The following is a 12,819-nucleotide window of genomic DNA, read 5'->3' as shown; positions in this document are numbered from 1 at the left end:
TTGATGTTGTAGTACATTGCAAGATGCTAGCGTTGTGTTTGTTTCATGAAATGTGTGTATATGTATATGTGTTTGTGCGTGTTTATATATGTGTGCGTGTGTTTGCGATCCATTGTGAGATCCACTCTTGATAATCATCGTCATTTTCAGCATCAAGTAGATGGTAAACGTGTGACCAGTTGTGTGAGAATGAAGTGAGTTCACTGTTGTCGTTGTATTCTTGGAAATTCATTGGATCTACAATGTCCATGGTCCATTGCGAGGGATGCACGCCACTTCTAGGGCAGCTGCTCTGTATTATCTGTTAGGCAAAATGTATTGGAAAAAAAAGATAGCATGACTTACACTATGCCCAGGCATCCATTGACCACATAATTCGCAGGTAGCAGGAGACATCAAAGGAGTAAAAATCATATTGTTGTTGTTGAATGTTGAATGAAAAGAGGAAAAAAAAGAAAAAGAAAGATAAACGAGTTGAATATGGGATATTTATACTTTTTTTTTCCACAAACCCCCTTATTTTGGATAAGCTTCCTCTTGTTCAGTCAAAGGCCATTTTAGCAGCAGGTACCAGCAAGACAGAGTAGAAGGGAGAAAGAAGGAATTATAATACATCTGACTTGTTTTTACCATTTATATCCTAAACCGAGCAATTTGCATTATCAACCAATGTACAGGCCCTTCCGTGGAACAGAATTGCACATATTTGTCGTATAAATGCAATATCGGAATGAGTTACATGATCATGGACCAGGTAACAAGAAACGGATGGCCAGCTTCATTAACATTTAATATTTCAACTAACCATATTATTGAAATGACATTGATTTTCATTGCCTATCCTCTTCTTGCAAACGCTTTCATGGCTTACATCACAAGCGTGATTACGTTGTCTCCCTGAAATGATTTCCGGAGTATTTTGATTCACCCCTCACCCCCACCCCTTTACTTCCTTTTTTGATAGACAGCACATCTTATTGATTGTACTTACATTAATTGTATGGCATTTGGTGACTCACCTTGAATACATCATTTATACATTTACTATTAACTGTCATTGTCAATATTGAATTGATATCATCTGTGTTACTTGTAGCCCATAAATGTGACACATGTATTATTAGGTATATGAGCCATCACCTCACAAATCAGTGGGTAAAATCAAACTAAATACCTGTTGATAATCGTTCGGTTGGTTTCTTTTACCAAGTCTTTGCTTGGAAGATGGACACATGAGATCATCACAAGAGCTGTATCATGCCATGTCCTGACCATTAATCGACGATGTTTGATATTTTTTTCTCGACTGTCTGTAGTAATCTTGGATTTACAATGATTGTCACTGTTTTGATTGTGGGGGCAATGTATGTTTTTATTGCTTTACCTTCTGTGATCATTCAAACAAAAGATGGATATATTTATTATTGTAATTCTCGTGATGTGTATCACCACAAGCAGAGAGATTTATCAAAAGGGAGATATATTTTTATTGAAAACGTGCCATAGCGCTTAAACAACCTCGTTGAAATCACTATAAATTTACATTTTACACCTAATCTACTTGGTTGATGAATATATATATATATATCAATATCACATTTCTTTGTGTCGTCAAGTTTTCACAAGATTGATCTCGTTTGTCGTGGAATACCAGATGCTTGCCACTTTATTTCAAAATACTTTAGTTGTGGTCATTATTACAGCATAGAATATATAGATGATTCAAAATCAACTGATATGATACAAGCTAAGGTTCATATCAACTTGCTTATGACTCTTATATCTTTTGATTCAGAAATGAGAATGACGTCTAGCGAGGCATCAAATTAGGAGATATTCAAGAGTATTTCATTGTGGCCGCAGTAGTCCCTTTTTTTTTAGTTTGTATCATAGGAGATTGGCATCGTGCACAATAAATATAATGAGATTATGGAGATCTCTATCTGGCCTACTCTATCGGTCTAAATATGAAATGTTTTTTGCGCCAAGCAGGAGAGCATAAGCTCCCATTTGGTGCGATATACAAAAAATATGACGTGCCAAACAAATATTCAATGTTAAACATAGCAGCATGGTTAAGCTCTATGTGTAGTTTTCTGGCCAAGACATGTAACCCTTGGCTCATCACGACCCTCTGTGCTCATTTCGGATGATGGATCAGAATCAATTTCAGTTGCCATGGAAACCTGGATCATGCGTACCTGAATTTGTATAACTCCGCTTTAAATTCCGCTGTGCACTATACAACTTTGACCTGTATCCCTCAGGTATAGACACACATTTCATCTACTTTTTTTATGCAAATGCATAGTGAAGCTACATAATGAATAGTTTGATTTAACATCCATGTAATTTGTAGCAGTACCTGTCAGTCTCTCTGATAATCTTTACCTTTATGACGTATCTAGAAAGGAGAAATAAGCAGGTAAGCTGAACTAATGATTGAGAGAAGAGTACATTAGCCGCAGCCAACTTAATTATACCTAGCTTTACATCTAGAGTAAGAAATCATTGAACCTTAATTTCCAGAGACAGTATCTGTATATCTTTAGCCAATGGACGATTAGAGGGAGGTGACTGATTCTAATTTCATAAATTTTATGACGCATAAAAGTACGTATGAGCATTTCCGAGAGTGGAATCAGATTACGGACCTGAAGGAGTTTGAGCATAAACAAAAGTTCAGTATACCTGTTTAATTGCGAAGCAAGATCGTTGTCATTCTTAAGCCTCTTTCCTGTAATTAGTAACATGGGGAATATACGGTAGCCACTGATTTGGATTTGTGAGTGATCATGTCAAATGAAATTAAATATACACATACGGCATATACTGTATGTATACAAGAAAGAACAATCAGGACAAATGTGCCACACTCCATCATCTACACTCTGGCCATTCATGAGTTCTATATATTAATAGATCCTGTATTACTATACTCTCGCTACACAATCTGTCTGCACTGAATATAAAAAGACCATATTCAGTCAGATGGATGGCTCTAAAGTTTCACGGAGGCGCAGTTTGATAAGGGCCAATTCCGTTTTTTATGATTAACTACACTGCTTGAGATATTTTAAGCGCTTTTATTGGCTTACAGGATCAATTCACAGTTTTATGTGTAGCTCTCGGTTGCTACGCAACCCGAAAATGGCGCAGACGTTGAATTAATAATGTTGGAGGTGTTTAATGACGCCAGGTGTATAGATCAGAGTGTCTCTATACTTGTGTGTAATGATGATAATAATAAGAGTCATTGTGGTGCACAGATCAAAAGAACTTTTTGCGACAGATATATAAATGTGGCACTTGCTCTTTCTCTTTTTTTCTCCTTCTTTACTCTTTATCTTTCTTTTAAACAAATATTTAGCAAATTACAATTATTCACAATGACAATTGAGTGGGTTTACGCTTCCGGTTCCAATTGGGTTCGATTTGATACAGCAAGCCAGCAAATTATAGAAACACTTTGGGCGAGAGACGCAGCAACATGGTTCAACTCGCAGTCTTTCAGAGGACCTGTATATGTTGACACTTCGGAAATGGTCGTTATGTACGGCTCCTATGCATACACAATTGCAAGAAGGATATACTAGGCATGATCACAGCCAAGCAAGCCAAGCAAATGATTGTTATGGAATTGCCCTGTACATAGCATCATCTATTTATTGATCCCATCCTTTGCCAAGGTCTGGTACTAGTAAAACCACTGTATAAATCAACAAAACCCTCACACTAGAAATACATATGCTCAACAATAACTTTATATAAACACGTACATTCACATGTTCGATACAATACCCTTTACACATAAAATCTTTCGAACTATCTATGCAAATTTTTACACACATACAATTGAATATGCACTGTTTACATTTTATGAAAAGATTACTAAAGACTACATTAAATAAATAGCTTTTGACGGATTTCCTTAATGAATGATTAGATGTTGCACGACAGTTCCATATATTAAAGCAATAATGAAATGGTCAAAAGTATAATGGGGCTTCTGTTACACCATAAACTTTAACTAGAAGAGTGCCACCAAAATGGTCAATCTCTCTAATGTTTGTTGCTCCATAAATAGATGAGTGGTAGTAGTACGATCATAATATTCCTTCATACAATGGTAGCGGCTGACGGCCTGACTGGATCAAGTACTCAATTCATCCTTGAATGGCTTCTTTGCGTATTAGGATAGATTTGAACGCGTAGGATATATAGTAAATTTTATCAGCTATTTATGCTTTAGCGAAAATTGCTAACATATGTCGCTTACACAAAAGGATTGTTTGTCATGCTTGAATATTTTAACTGCGATTATTTAGTTTGTAAAAGGCCACTCATCATTGTAATTTACTAACATGCCTCCTCTTTATAAAGAACTGATATCACCATAGCAAACAATTTAAAAATAGTACTCAATGTAACAAGGTGGTGTATAAACATGGATTTCTTAAATGGATGTTTAACTTTTGTATTGAACAGCTGATGATGGCAAATTTAGAAAGGACATTGTCTCTGATCCTTACATGCGGTCTCCGTGCTCCTTCAAGTAAAAATATTTGAGCGCTTGGCAAGGTAGCTTGTTCATTAGAACTAGGTGTTAATTGCAATTGTTGAGACTTAGTGCATAGTTGGCTTGATCTCAGGTGTACAGGCAGGCTTATATTTGCTTGATAGTAATGACACAACATTAACAAATCTTCTCTTTACAAGAAACGGCATACTGAGTGATGTTACTTGCCTTGCATCTATGACTCCATCGCTGTATTTTGCCGGTTGTACTAATTGAATGCTTTTTCTTGATCAAATTATACTGCATAGCCCAGTATAGAGGAGCTGAAATTGCATTAATGCTCATAGAGTTTCACAGGTAGTCGTATTGCTCCAAACATTGCAACCATACAGTCTTGATTTATTTGAAGGTGATGAGTACAGTCCTACATTATTTATAAAAACATTGTTGCAATAAATAACTTGTGTTGTTCTTTATTCAAATGGATTTCTGGTTATGAAGATACATTCATGACTAAAAATAGATGTCGTGTATCGCACATTTGCAAAAGGATAGCCAGAGAGCTACGCAATCTGTCTAAATCAGATGGCATTCAGTCAGATGTAAGCATGAATGTAACACAAGGCGCAGTGTAATGTTTAGACGACAGTAGGAACGGTAGAAGTATGTTACATATAGCAACTAGACCTGTGTGATCTACTCAGGTTTGAAAGCATAGTTAACATAGCTTCGAGTTAGAATGCTAAGCAGTAAACTGCATGTTTGATGTGTTGTTGGGCTTTCTTCTGCCATTGATACGCTTGGCTAGTTTGTCATTAGGCATATACCAGCAGATAGCATACTTACATCGTCTTTTGCCACTCAAAATTATGTAAAAAAAACAGGTCATTTGAGTGCTATTTTTTTGCGCTAGAAGCTGTTTTGGACCATCAGAGTAACACCAAACAATTTCTCTCATCTAGCACTTACTTTTTGACACCTTTTCTCAACTTTTTGGGGATCAAAAAAACATGGCCAAAAATCGACCAAAAAGCATGAGGTATCCCTCACGGTTTTCATCAAAAATCAAACGATCGCATTTTTGGTCTTGAAAATGAAGACGTTTACTATAGTATATCTTGAATCAAAATGTTTCTATCGATTCAACGTACCCCCCTAAAATCATCTTTGTTGGGCTTTGATATGTAAAACTTCGACCTTTTGGCCAAAATAGCCATTTTACATTATGTAAAATTCCTCTCTAAGCTTATTCAAAACATCTGTTATTTTTGACACCGTTGGATGCGCCTTGAAAAGTACTCCAAGAAAGCTTAAAGGAAGTATGCAAGAATCACTACCATTTATATAGTCGAATCTGACAGAATAGATCAATGAAGTCGATTTTAATTCAATTTCGACCAATCTGGATCAAAAAAACATAACCGAAGATTCACATGTTTCTTGCGCCAAAATGCGTCTCTTTTGCAGACAATCGATTTTTCTGAAGCTGATGTCAACAGAACCATGAATTGAGGAGCACTATATAAGTTTGGCTACACTATTTTGCTTTTCTGGGCAGATTATGTTTGATAGATTTATTCATTGCAATCGCTCATTCAAACAAAGATTGCCCCTGCCTACACATTTGAGATGACCTCTTCCAACAACCACTCTGATTACAGTACCTTTGATACCTAAATTCTCAAGCAAAAACTGTCTCAAATGTCAGGTTATAAGGTGCTCGTACATCAAGCCATCAAAACGTCATACTTTAGAGTGTTCTCAAGTCATCAAATGCGTAATGGAGTCATTTACTCTAGTTATAACAGCGCTGAAAAGCATTGCATGTCAATCGATGCAAACCAGTCAGCGCAGTGCTGTATGTAGTAAAAATGCAAACAAATAAAGCCACCATTCAATAGTAGTATTACCAATGCGACCCCTTGGTGATCATTTTGCATTGCATGAAATCTGTCCAGGATCTCGATGCTGTATGGCCAAAGACATCGGCGGCCGGATTTCCCGAACTTTGTTATAGGTTTTGAATCTGATAAACCGCGGCATCGGGAAATCTTGATTCTTGTTGAAACCTGAAAAATGACATAGTTACCATCGCATTGAAATGCGATTATATCATTCAAGCATCGTTTGTGCGACACCCATGTGTACAAAAACTCCTAGAGCAGCTGACTGATGCAAGTAAGTTTACATGTTGCATACTGCAGGGCCACAGCATCATGCTATAGAGAGAGAGAGAGCCTTCATGCAATTCTCGGTTCACGCCTAATTTTTAGCCTGAATATCATGATGGCAATCCCATTTCAAACGGAATTATAATAGGAAAAAGGTATATAAGAGAGAGAGCTTTATCTGGTTTACTTTTTTCCCGTTTTTTTTTTTTTTCTTTATTTTGCATTTTACAGAAAATGATTTTCAAAGGCATTGGTAATGAATGAAGACATCATGCCAACACAAACTAGTATACTCACACATTACCCATAGCATCTTCTCTTCTGTTGGCTTCGCTTGTAAGTGCACAGCAGCAAAACATCACCTACAATGTCATTGCTGCCCCTGCAAACAGTAGCAACATGTCTGTTGCAGTTGTAGTTGACAACACTACTTATCCTCTCGCTGCTAAAGCCGGTGATGGCGGCCTTCTCTATCAAGGAGACGCACCCGTCGCTCAAACTGGCTACCATTACGCTATTTTAGACGCCATGCAACAAATCAATGCCTCTGAAGCTTTCTCACGTCCACCTGTCATGAACAAGACAACCTACAATGAATTCTTCAATCGCTCTTCCAATGTGTACGATGTTACATCGTTGCCTCAAATCTTGAAACCCATTCCTGCCATCAAGAGAATTGAAACTGATTTGCATCTTCAGGACCAAATCCCCACTATCCATCTCTGGGGAAATGCAACTGCTATCGAAGCCCTGAATGGAAACCAACTCGACGAAGATCTTGATGTGGAATTGAACATGACCTACTATGGGTAAATGAATGCATTATGTATTTTTTTTTGCTTGTATCACCTACTAGACTCTTTTTTTTTAAAAAAAACGATAGCTTGCAAAAGGTGCAAACTGTTGAAAATGTCAAGGTGTCAGTTGCTGGCCGTAGTTCTCGTTGGATCCCAAAGCTTTCTTACAATGTCAAGATCAGCAAGAAGGCTGATGACGATCTATTTGGCTACAAAAAGTTCAAATTGCGTGCAATGGGATATGATGCCTCTTATGTTCGTGAACGTGTTGCATTTGCTACATTGAAATCGGTCGGTGTTCCTTGCACTGAATACTCTTACATTCGGTATGTTTAATCCAAATCGCCCGTATTGTGTATGTTGACCCATATTTGTATGTTGCACTAGCGTCTTCTTCAACAACAAGCCTGCTGGTTTCTATGGCTTTATTGAGACTTTCCAGGATCCTTGGCTCGCTAACGAGTTTGCTGATGGCGATAAAAAGTACAAATCTGGCTATCTGTATCAAGGACAGGCGATGTCTATGACTCAAACTCAATTCTTGGTCTCTGATTTAAGCTATTACGGCGACAACACAACGCTCTACAGCTTGGGTCAATACAAGATTAAAGCAGGCACCAAGGATGATGAAAACCCAAAGGACTATGAGGAATTGAGAGATTTCACCAAGTTTATCAACCAGACCAACAACGCTACATCTGTCAAGGAATGGAAAAAGAGGCTCGAGACGGATGGATTCACTAGAGCGTGAGTGCGATACACATGTGTGTTTACAGGAATAACGTGTCAACTAACATGGATCCATAGTATGGCTATTGAAAACTTGTTGGGTTTCTCTGATGCTTACATGACATTGGCAGACAACTTTTACGTCTACAGCGATCCGGATACCAAGCGCATGATTTATATTCCTGCTGATTTAGATACATCCATTGGATCTTCCATCTTTTTGAAGTCTTACATGCTGGATGGCAATTACAGCAACCATCCTGGCTTCCATCTTCGTCCCTTGACCAAGCACTTTTTTGCAAACAAAGAATTCCTGAACAACTATGAGCTTCTCCTCCTCAACTTGAGTCAGACCTTGGTCAATCCCACAGTAATGAACCCTTTCATTGACAGCGTTGTTGACATGATCTCTCCTGATGTTGAATGGGATCAGTCTCTGCCCCGCCTGGGCTCAGAGGTTGGCTTCAATTTCGGCAATGAAAGCATGTCAGATATAGGCGACGTACCTGGCCTCACTGCCTTCATTCCCCCAGGTTTTGCTGCCGACGGCTTGACCGCAGTGTTCAACCAAACATTTGAAGAATCTATTGGTGGTGATATCAATTCAACAACTCAAGAGAGTGTCAAGCAGTTCATCTCAAACAAGAGTGCTAATGTCATTGCCTTCTATAGCCAAACCAACAATGCAACTGTTTAGACATATAAACTTACAACTACAGTATAGCTGAATTTAATAATAAAAAAAGGTGTAAAGATGTAACGTATAATAACAAGGGCTTTTTACATTTTATTCACTACCAATAATAAGCATTGGCTAAATCAGCACCTGTTGATGTTGATGGTCTGCTATCCATTGGTATTGATGCTGGCGGTGGTAGTGATGGTTTGTTGGGGTTATTATTAAGTGTAAGATTCGCGTCGTTATTATTATTACTGCTATTATTCGATGTGTTTTGACCATCTTCATTCTGTAGCTGTGGCAAATAACTCATCAGTGTAGAAGTGTTTGCGCCGCTGCTAGTAGTTGACTGATCCAAAGGCACAGATACGCCCGACAAGACATCCACATGCTGATCTGTGTGGATCAGGCGTTGTTTCTCTCCTGCTGTTGGTTGATAGTTACCGAGAATGTTACTGGAAGTAGATATGGATGGTGCTGCTGATGCTTGTGCTTCGTACACTTGTCTGTCCTGTAAGCAAGTAGTATCAGCGCTTGCAAATGGGTCATGTTGCTGCTGCTGTCCGTTTAGATTGGAGCTCATAAAATTGTTCCACTCATTCACATCCAGCGAAGAAGGCACACCCCAAAATGCATTGCCCAAAGGATCATACTGTCGTGGCGATGGGATGGGAATGATGCCTGGTGCAGCAAATGGATCCATAGCAGTGGCATTATTGACAGGGCCGTTGTTTTGTACCTGAAACGGATTGGCAGCTGCAAAATCCATATTAAGAGTAGTAGATGAGGAAGCATATAGCCGCCTTGCTTCCAGATCATCGTTCTTTTGATCAGCACGAATGATGGGAAATCTCAAATTACTGCTGTTTGTACGCTGGTGTTGCTCGTACTGTAATTGTGGCGAGGAGGTGGATGATTGTGGAGATATAGGATGTAGGTAAGCTGGCGTGCTCCTGCTATCTGTCTGAGGTTGCTGCTGCGGCTCTTGCTGTCTCGTCAAGTTGACAGTTTGATGTTGCCATTGGTTGGTATTGTATTGCTGCTGCTGGTTGCTACTGTGAAAATCAGCATCACGAAACCCACTCAGTTCGGCTAGAATTTGGCAACTTTTGCTCGCCGTAGTCCATGTCGCTTCTATTTCGTCTAGTGCTTGCATACATTTTGTCACTTTGACTTTGGCCTCCAGTGATTTATCTTCGGATGACAGTGATGGTGTATTGCTTGGCTTGACAGCACACGCGCTTCGTATAAAGATGATGCCTGAAGTGAAGATGTAGTAAACAGCATAATTCATGACATAACGGAGCTTGTTTTCAGCGAGCATGGTGTTGGTGATGAATAATACCGAGTCGGCAGCTGCGGAACATATCGAGGCACAGGGCAATAGCGATGGCAATAGACTTTGATTAGGACCAGGAATGAAGGGTCGATGAAGCAGAATGACTGTAGTATGGTAAATCATGTGCAACTGACAGACAGCAGTCGGAGGAAGGGTATGGTTGCTATTACTGCTATCTTTTTTGATCTGCAGCGAATCCGGTAAGTGGGCATACCATTGCTGCAGCTTCTTGTTCCACGTTGTCAACACAGAGTCAGCTTGCTTGGCTCCTGTGTATTGCAGCGAACGCACATAGTAAATGTTCTTTAATACGTGGCCTAAAATATCGCAAATCTTGATGAGGTTGGTGAACCCTTCTAGTAGTCGAAATGACGGCTGTTGTAGAGTCGAGTTGGGGTCGTCTTCCTGTATCACATCATCGTCATCGACAGTGGGGAAAGGCACATCACAATCGCGTTCTTCAAATGTAGACGCTCTTCCATACATGGCGCTTGCTAGTCGATCAACCACATAACAGCACCAAAACACTCGTTTTCGTCTCTCGCATTCTTCTGGAGGGATATTCCAATGATCACAATTTCGATGCAGGCCCAAATCCTGGGCCATTCTGAAAGCCTAATATCACCAGGTTAGTGCCGAAAACATCGCCATAGAAAAACTCAGTTACCATGCCACTATACAGCCACGCTCTGGCTGATTTCATAGCGCCATGCTGATGGCTGGCTAGCAAAACAAGCGCTTGTACAGTTGATATGCTCGGTGTGTCGTACGATTCATCTAGTAACTTTTCTGCTCTCTCGAAAAATACATCGCCAGCTGTATCAGGTGAAGCGGGATCAGATCTCACTCGGACATCAGGTGATATGCGAGATGCCACCGCATAGATGGCATTCAATAAGAGTGGTGCTACTGGCTCCATGGCTGGATGATCAATGGTACTGAATAGCTGTCTTTTGTAGAATAGCGGTAGAAATGGGTAAAAGTGCTTGAAATACAGTCGAATCAAGTGCTCGGATAGATCTTTCGGTGGCAATTCCAAAGGATCGACGTTATTTGATCTATTTCTCTTTCTGTTTCGAGGTCGATTTCCGTAGTTTGCGAAATGAAACGCTCCATTTTGATATGTTCTGCTGTTCTGCAGAAGGTAATAACCTGACGACTTTCCCAGATAGCGCACTTGCCCATTCTCATCCATCGCCAATTGGCCAAGGCCTTCGTCCACTGACTCTTCTCGTTTATGCTGGCTTTGCTGCTGGTGCGGTGTGTTGGTATCCATGTCCTCCTCACCGTCGTCGTCGTGATCGTCTATTGTGTGATTCTGCCCGCCCAGTTGATGCTCTACGAGGCTATCTCTTTTGCGCTTCCCCGCTTTATCTTGCTGCCAAAAAAACACCTTGTTTCTTTCAGATCGAGGAGCTCTCCTGACCGGCCTCGCCCGAATCTGTTCTCCAGAAGGTGTTTCCAATGGAGAGTTGAGTTCCGATAACAGTTGCTTTGATTGCACATCTCCACCTTTTGCCAGTCCAGCCAGAAAGTTCTCCAATTTATACAGTCTATTCTCTATCGCTTCAATGTATCCCTTTGGTGGTCCTCGCTGGTGCGTTGATCATGTTAGCAGGCAGAACGTAGAGAGGCATTAGATGCAAATATACCTTTTTTGTCATGTCTTTGAAAGTGCATTCTAGACCTATCGCTTTACAATTGGTACAAACAGGAGTTGCTCCATCGCACTTTACTTTTTTTCGTCTACACAAGTCGCTAAACAACTCGGTCGTCAGTATCTCGCAGGCCCACATTGACATGATCGCAGAATACTTTACCATGCACGGCTGACTCTCTGTCTCAAATTGGGTGAGGTTTCATCGGGTGGTGCCGACATTCTGTACTGATATTAAATGGTTAAAATGAGAAATCTATAAAAGAGGAGCAGTATAAGAGAGTGGGAAAAGAGAAAGAGAAAAGAGAAGCATCTATCATTGATGAAACTGAAAAAAAGACAGAAAAAAAAAAAAAAAGTGCCGTCTGGCCGGGGTTAAATGAAAAGATTGCTTAAATGTGTACAATGGAAGACTGATTACAAATAGATGGTGTAGCCTTCTTCCACCAGTCTCTCAAAGGCTTACTTTCAAACCTGAGGCCATGCTCACTCAAGAAGCTTGGCTTTTAAGGGTGCTTATCCTATCCATTTGATGTTTGATTGCTAAGGGCATGATTGAAATTGCTTGTCCTATCATTGACATGTTAAAGATGTTCCAGCCTTTTCATCCCTTTTAGTATTTTGGTACGCTCTCGGATACTCGCTCAGCTAGTAAATCTTCCTTATTTGGCAGCATTTTTTGCATTACAGCGTGTTTGTGCATTATACTTTGTTTGTGTTGTTTATCCCCAGTGTGGTAATTTTAGAACCTGCTGTCAGAAACAGATTGTTTGCACTGTGTAGGTGCATTTTTCGACTACTATAGTATGCCACAGCACTTTTTAGGGGCATTTAGTGGATATCTATATCAATTTATTTTCTAAATGTGTGTTCTAAAGCTAAAATTCTAATGAAAAGAGGCTAAATCACACCTCAAGTGTGTCAAAAT

General features: G+C 39.7%; 3 protein-coding genes across 3 annotated transcripts; 1 reads left to right on the top strand and 2 right to left on the bottom strand.

Annotated features, from left to right (window-relative positions):
- Positions 1–82: 82 nt before the first annotated feature.
- Positions 83–414, bottom strand: ERD2_2 (endoplasmic reticulum retention protein; the record flags this gene model as incomplete). The annotated part of the gene is made up of 2 exons (XM_064823916.1): positions 83–292; positions 346–414. 2 exons carry the CDS (start codon positions 412–414, stop codon positions 83–85), a joined length of 279 nt encoding a protein of 92 aa, XP_064688741.1.
- A 6,510-nt stretch (positions 415–6,924) lies between these two features.
- Positions 6,925–8,913, top strand: ATC70_004613 (Endopeptidase S2P; the record flags this gene model as incomplete). The annotated part of the gene is made up of 5 exons (XM_064823915.1): positions 6,925–6,943; positions 7,001–7,499; positions 7,574–7,813; positions 7,875–8,234; positions 8,295–8,913. 5 exons carry the CDS (start codon positions 6,925–6,927, stop codon positions 8,911–8,913), a joined length of 1,737 nt encoding a protein of 578 aa, XP_064688740.1.
- Positions 8,914–9,010: 97 nt separating this feature from the next.
- On the bottom strand, positions 9,011–12,113 carry ypt1_1 (ras GTPase; the record flags this gene model as incomplete). Its single annotated transcript, XM_064823914.1, has 4 exons — positions 9,011–10,849; positions 10,902–11,828; positions 11,887–11,992; positions 12,055–12,113. The coding sequence occupies 4 exons, from the start codon at positions 12,111–12,113 to the stop codon at positions 9,011–9,013; spliced, it is 2,931 nt and encodes a 976-aa protein (XP_064688739.1).
- Between the last annotated feature and the right edge of the window lie 706 nt (positions 12,114–12,819).

The sequence above is a fragment of the Mucor velutinosus genome (assembly GCF_035048745.1).
Source record: "Mucor velutinosus strain NIH1002 chromosome Unknown tig00001540, whole genome shotgun sequence".
NCBI classification, from domain to species: domain Eukaryota; kingdom Fungi; phylum Mucoromycota; class Mucoromycetes; order Mucorales; family Mucoraceae; genus Mucor; species Mucor velutinosus.
This window is presented reverse-complemented; position numbering and strand designations above follow the sequence as displayed.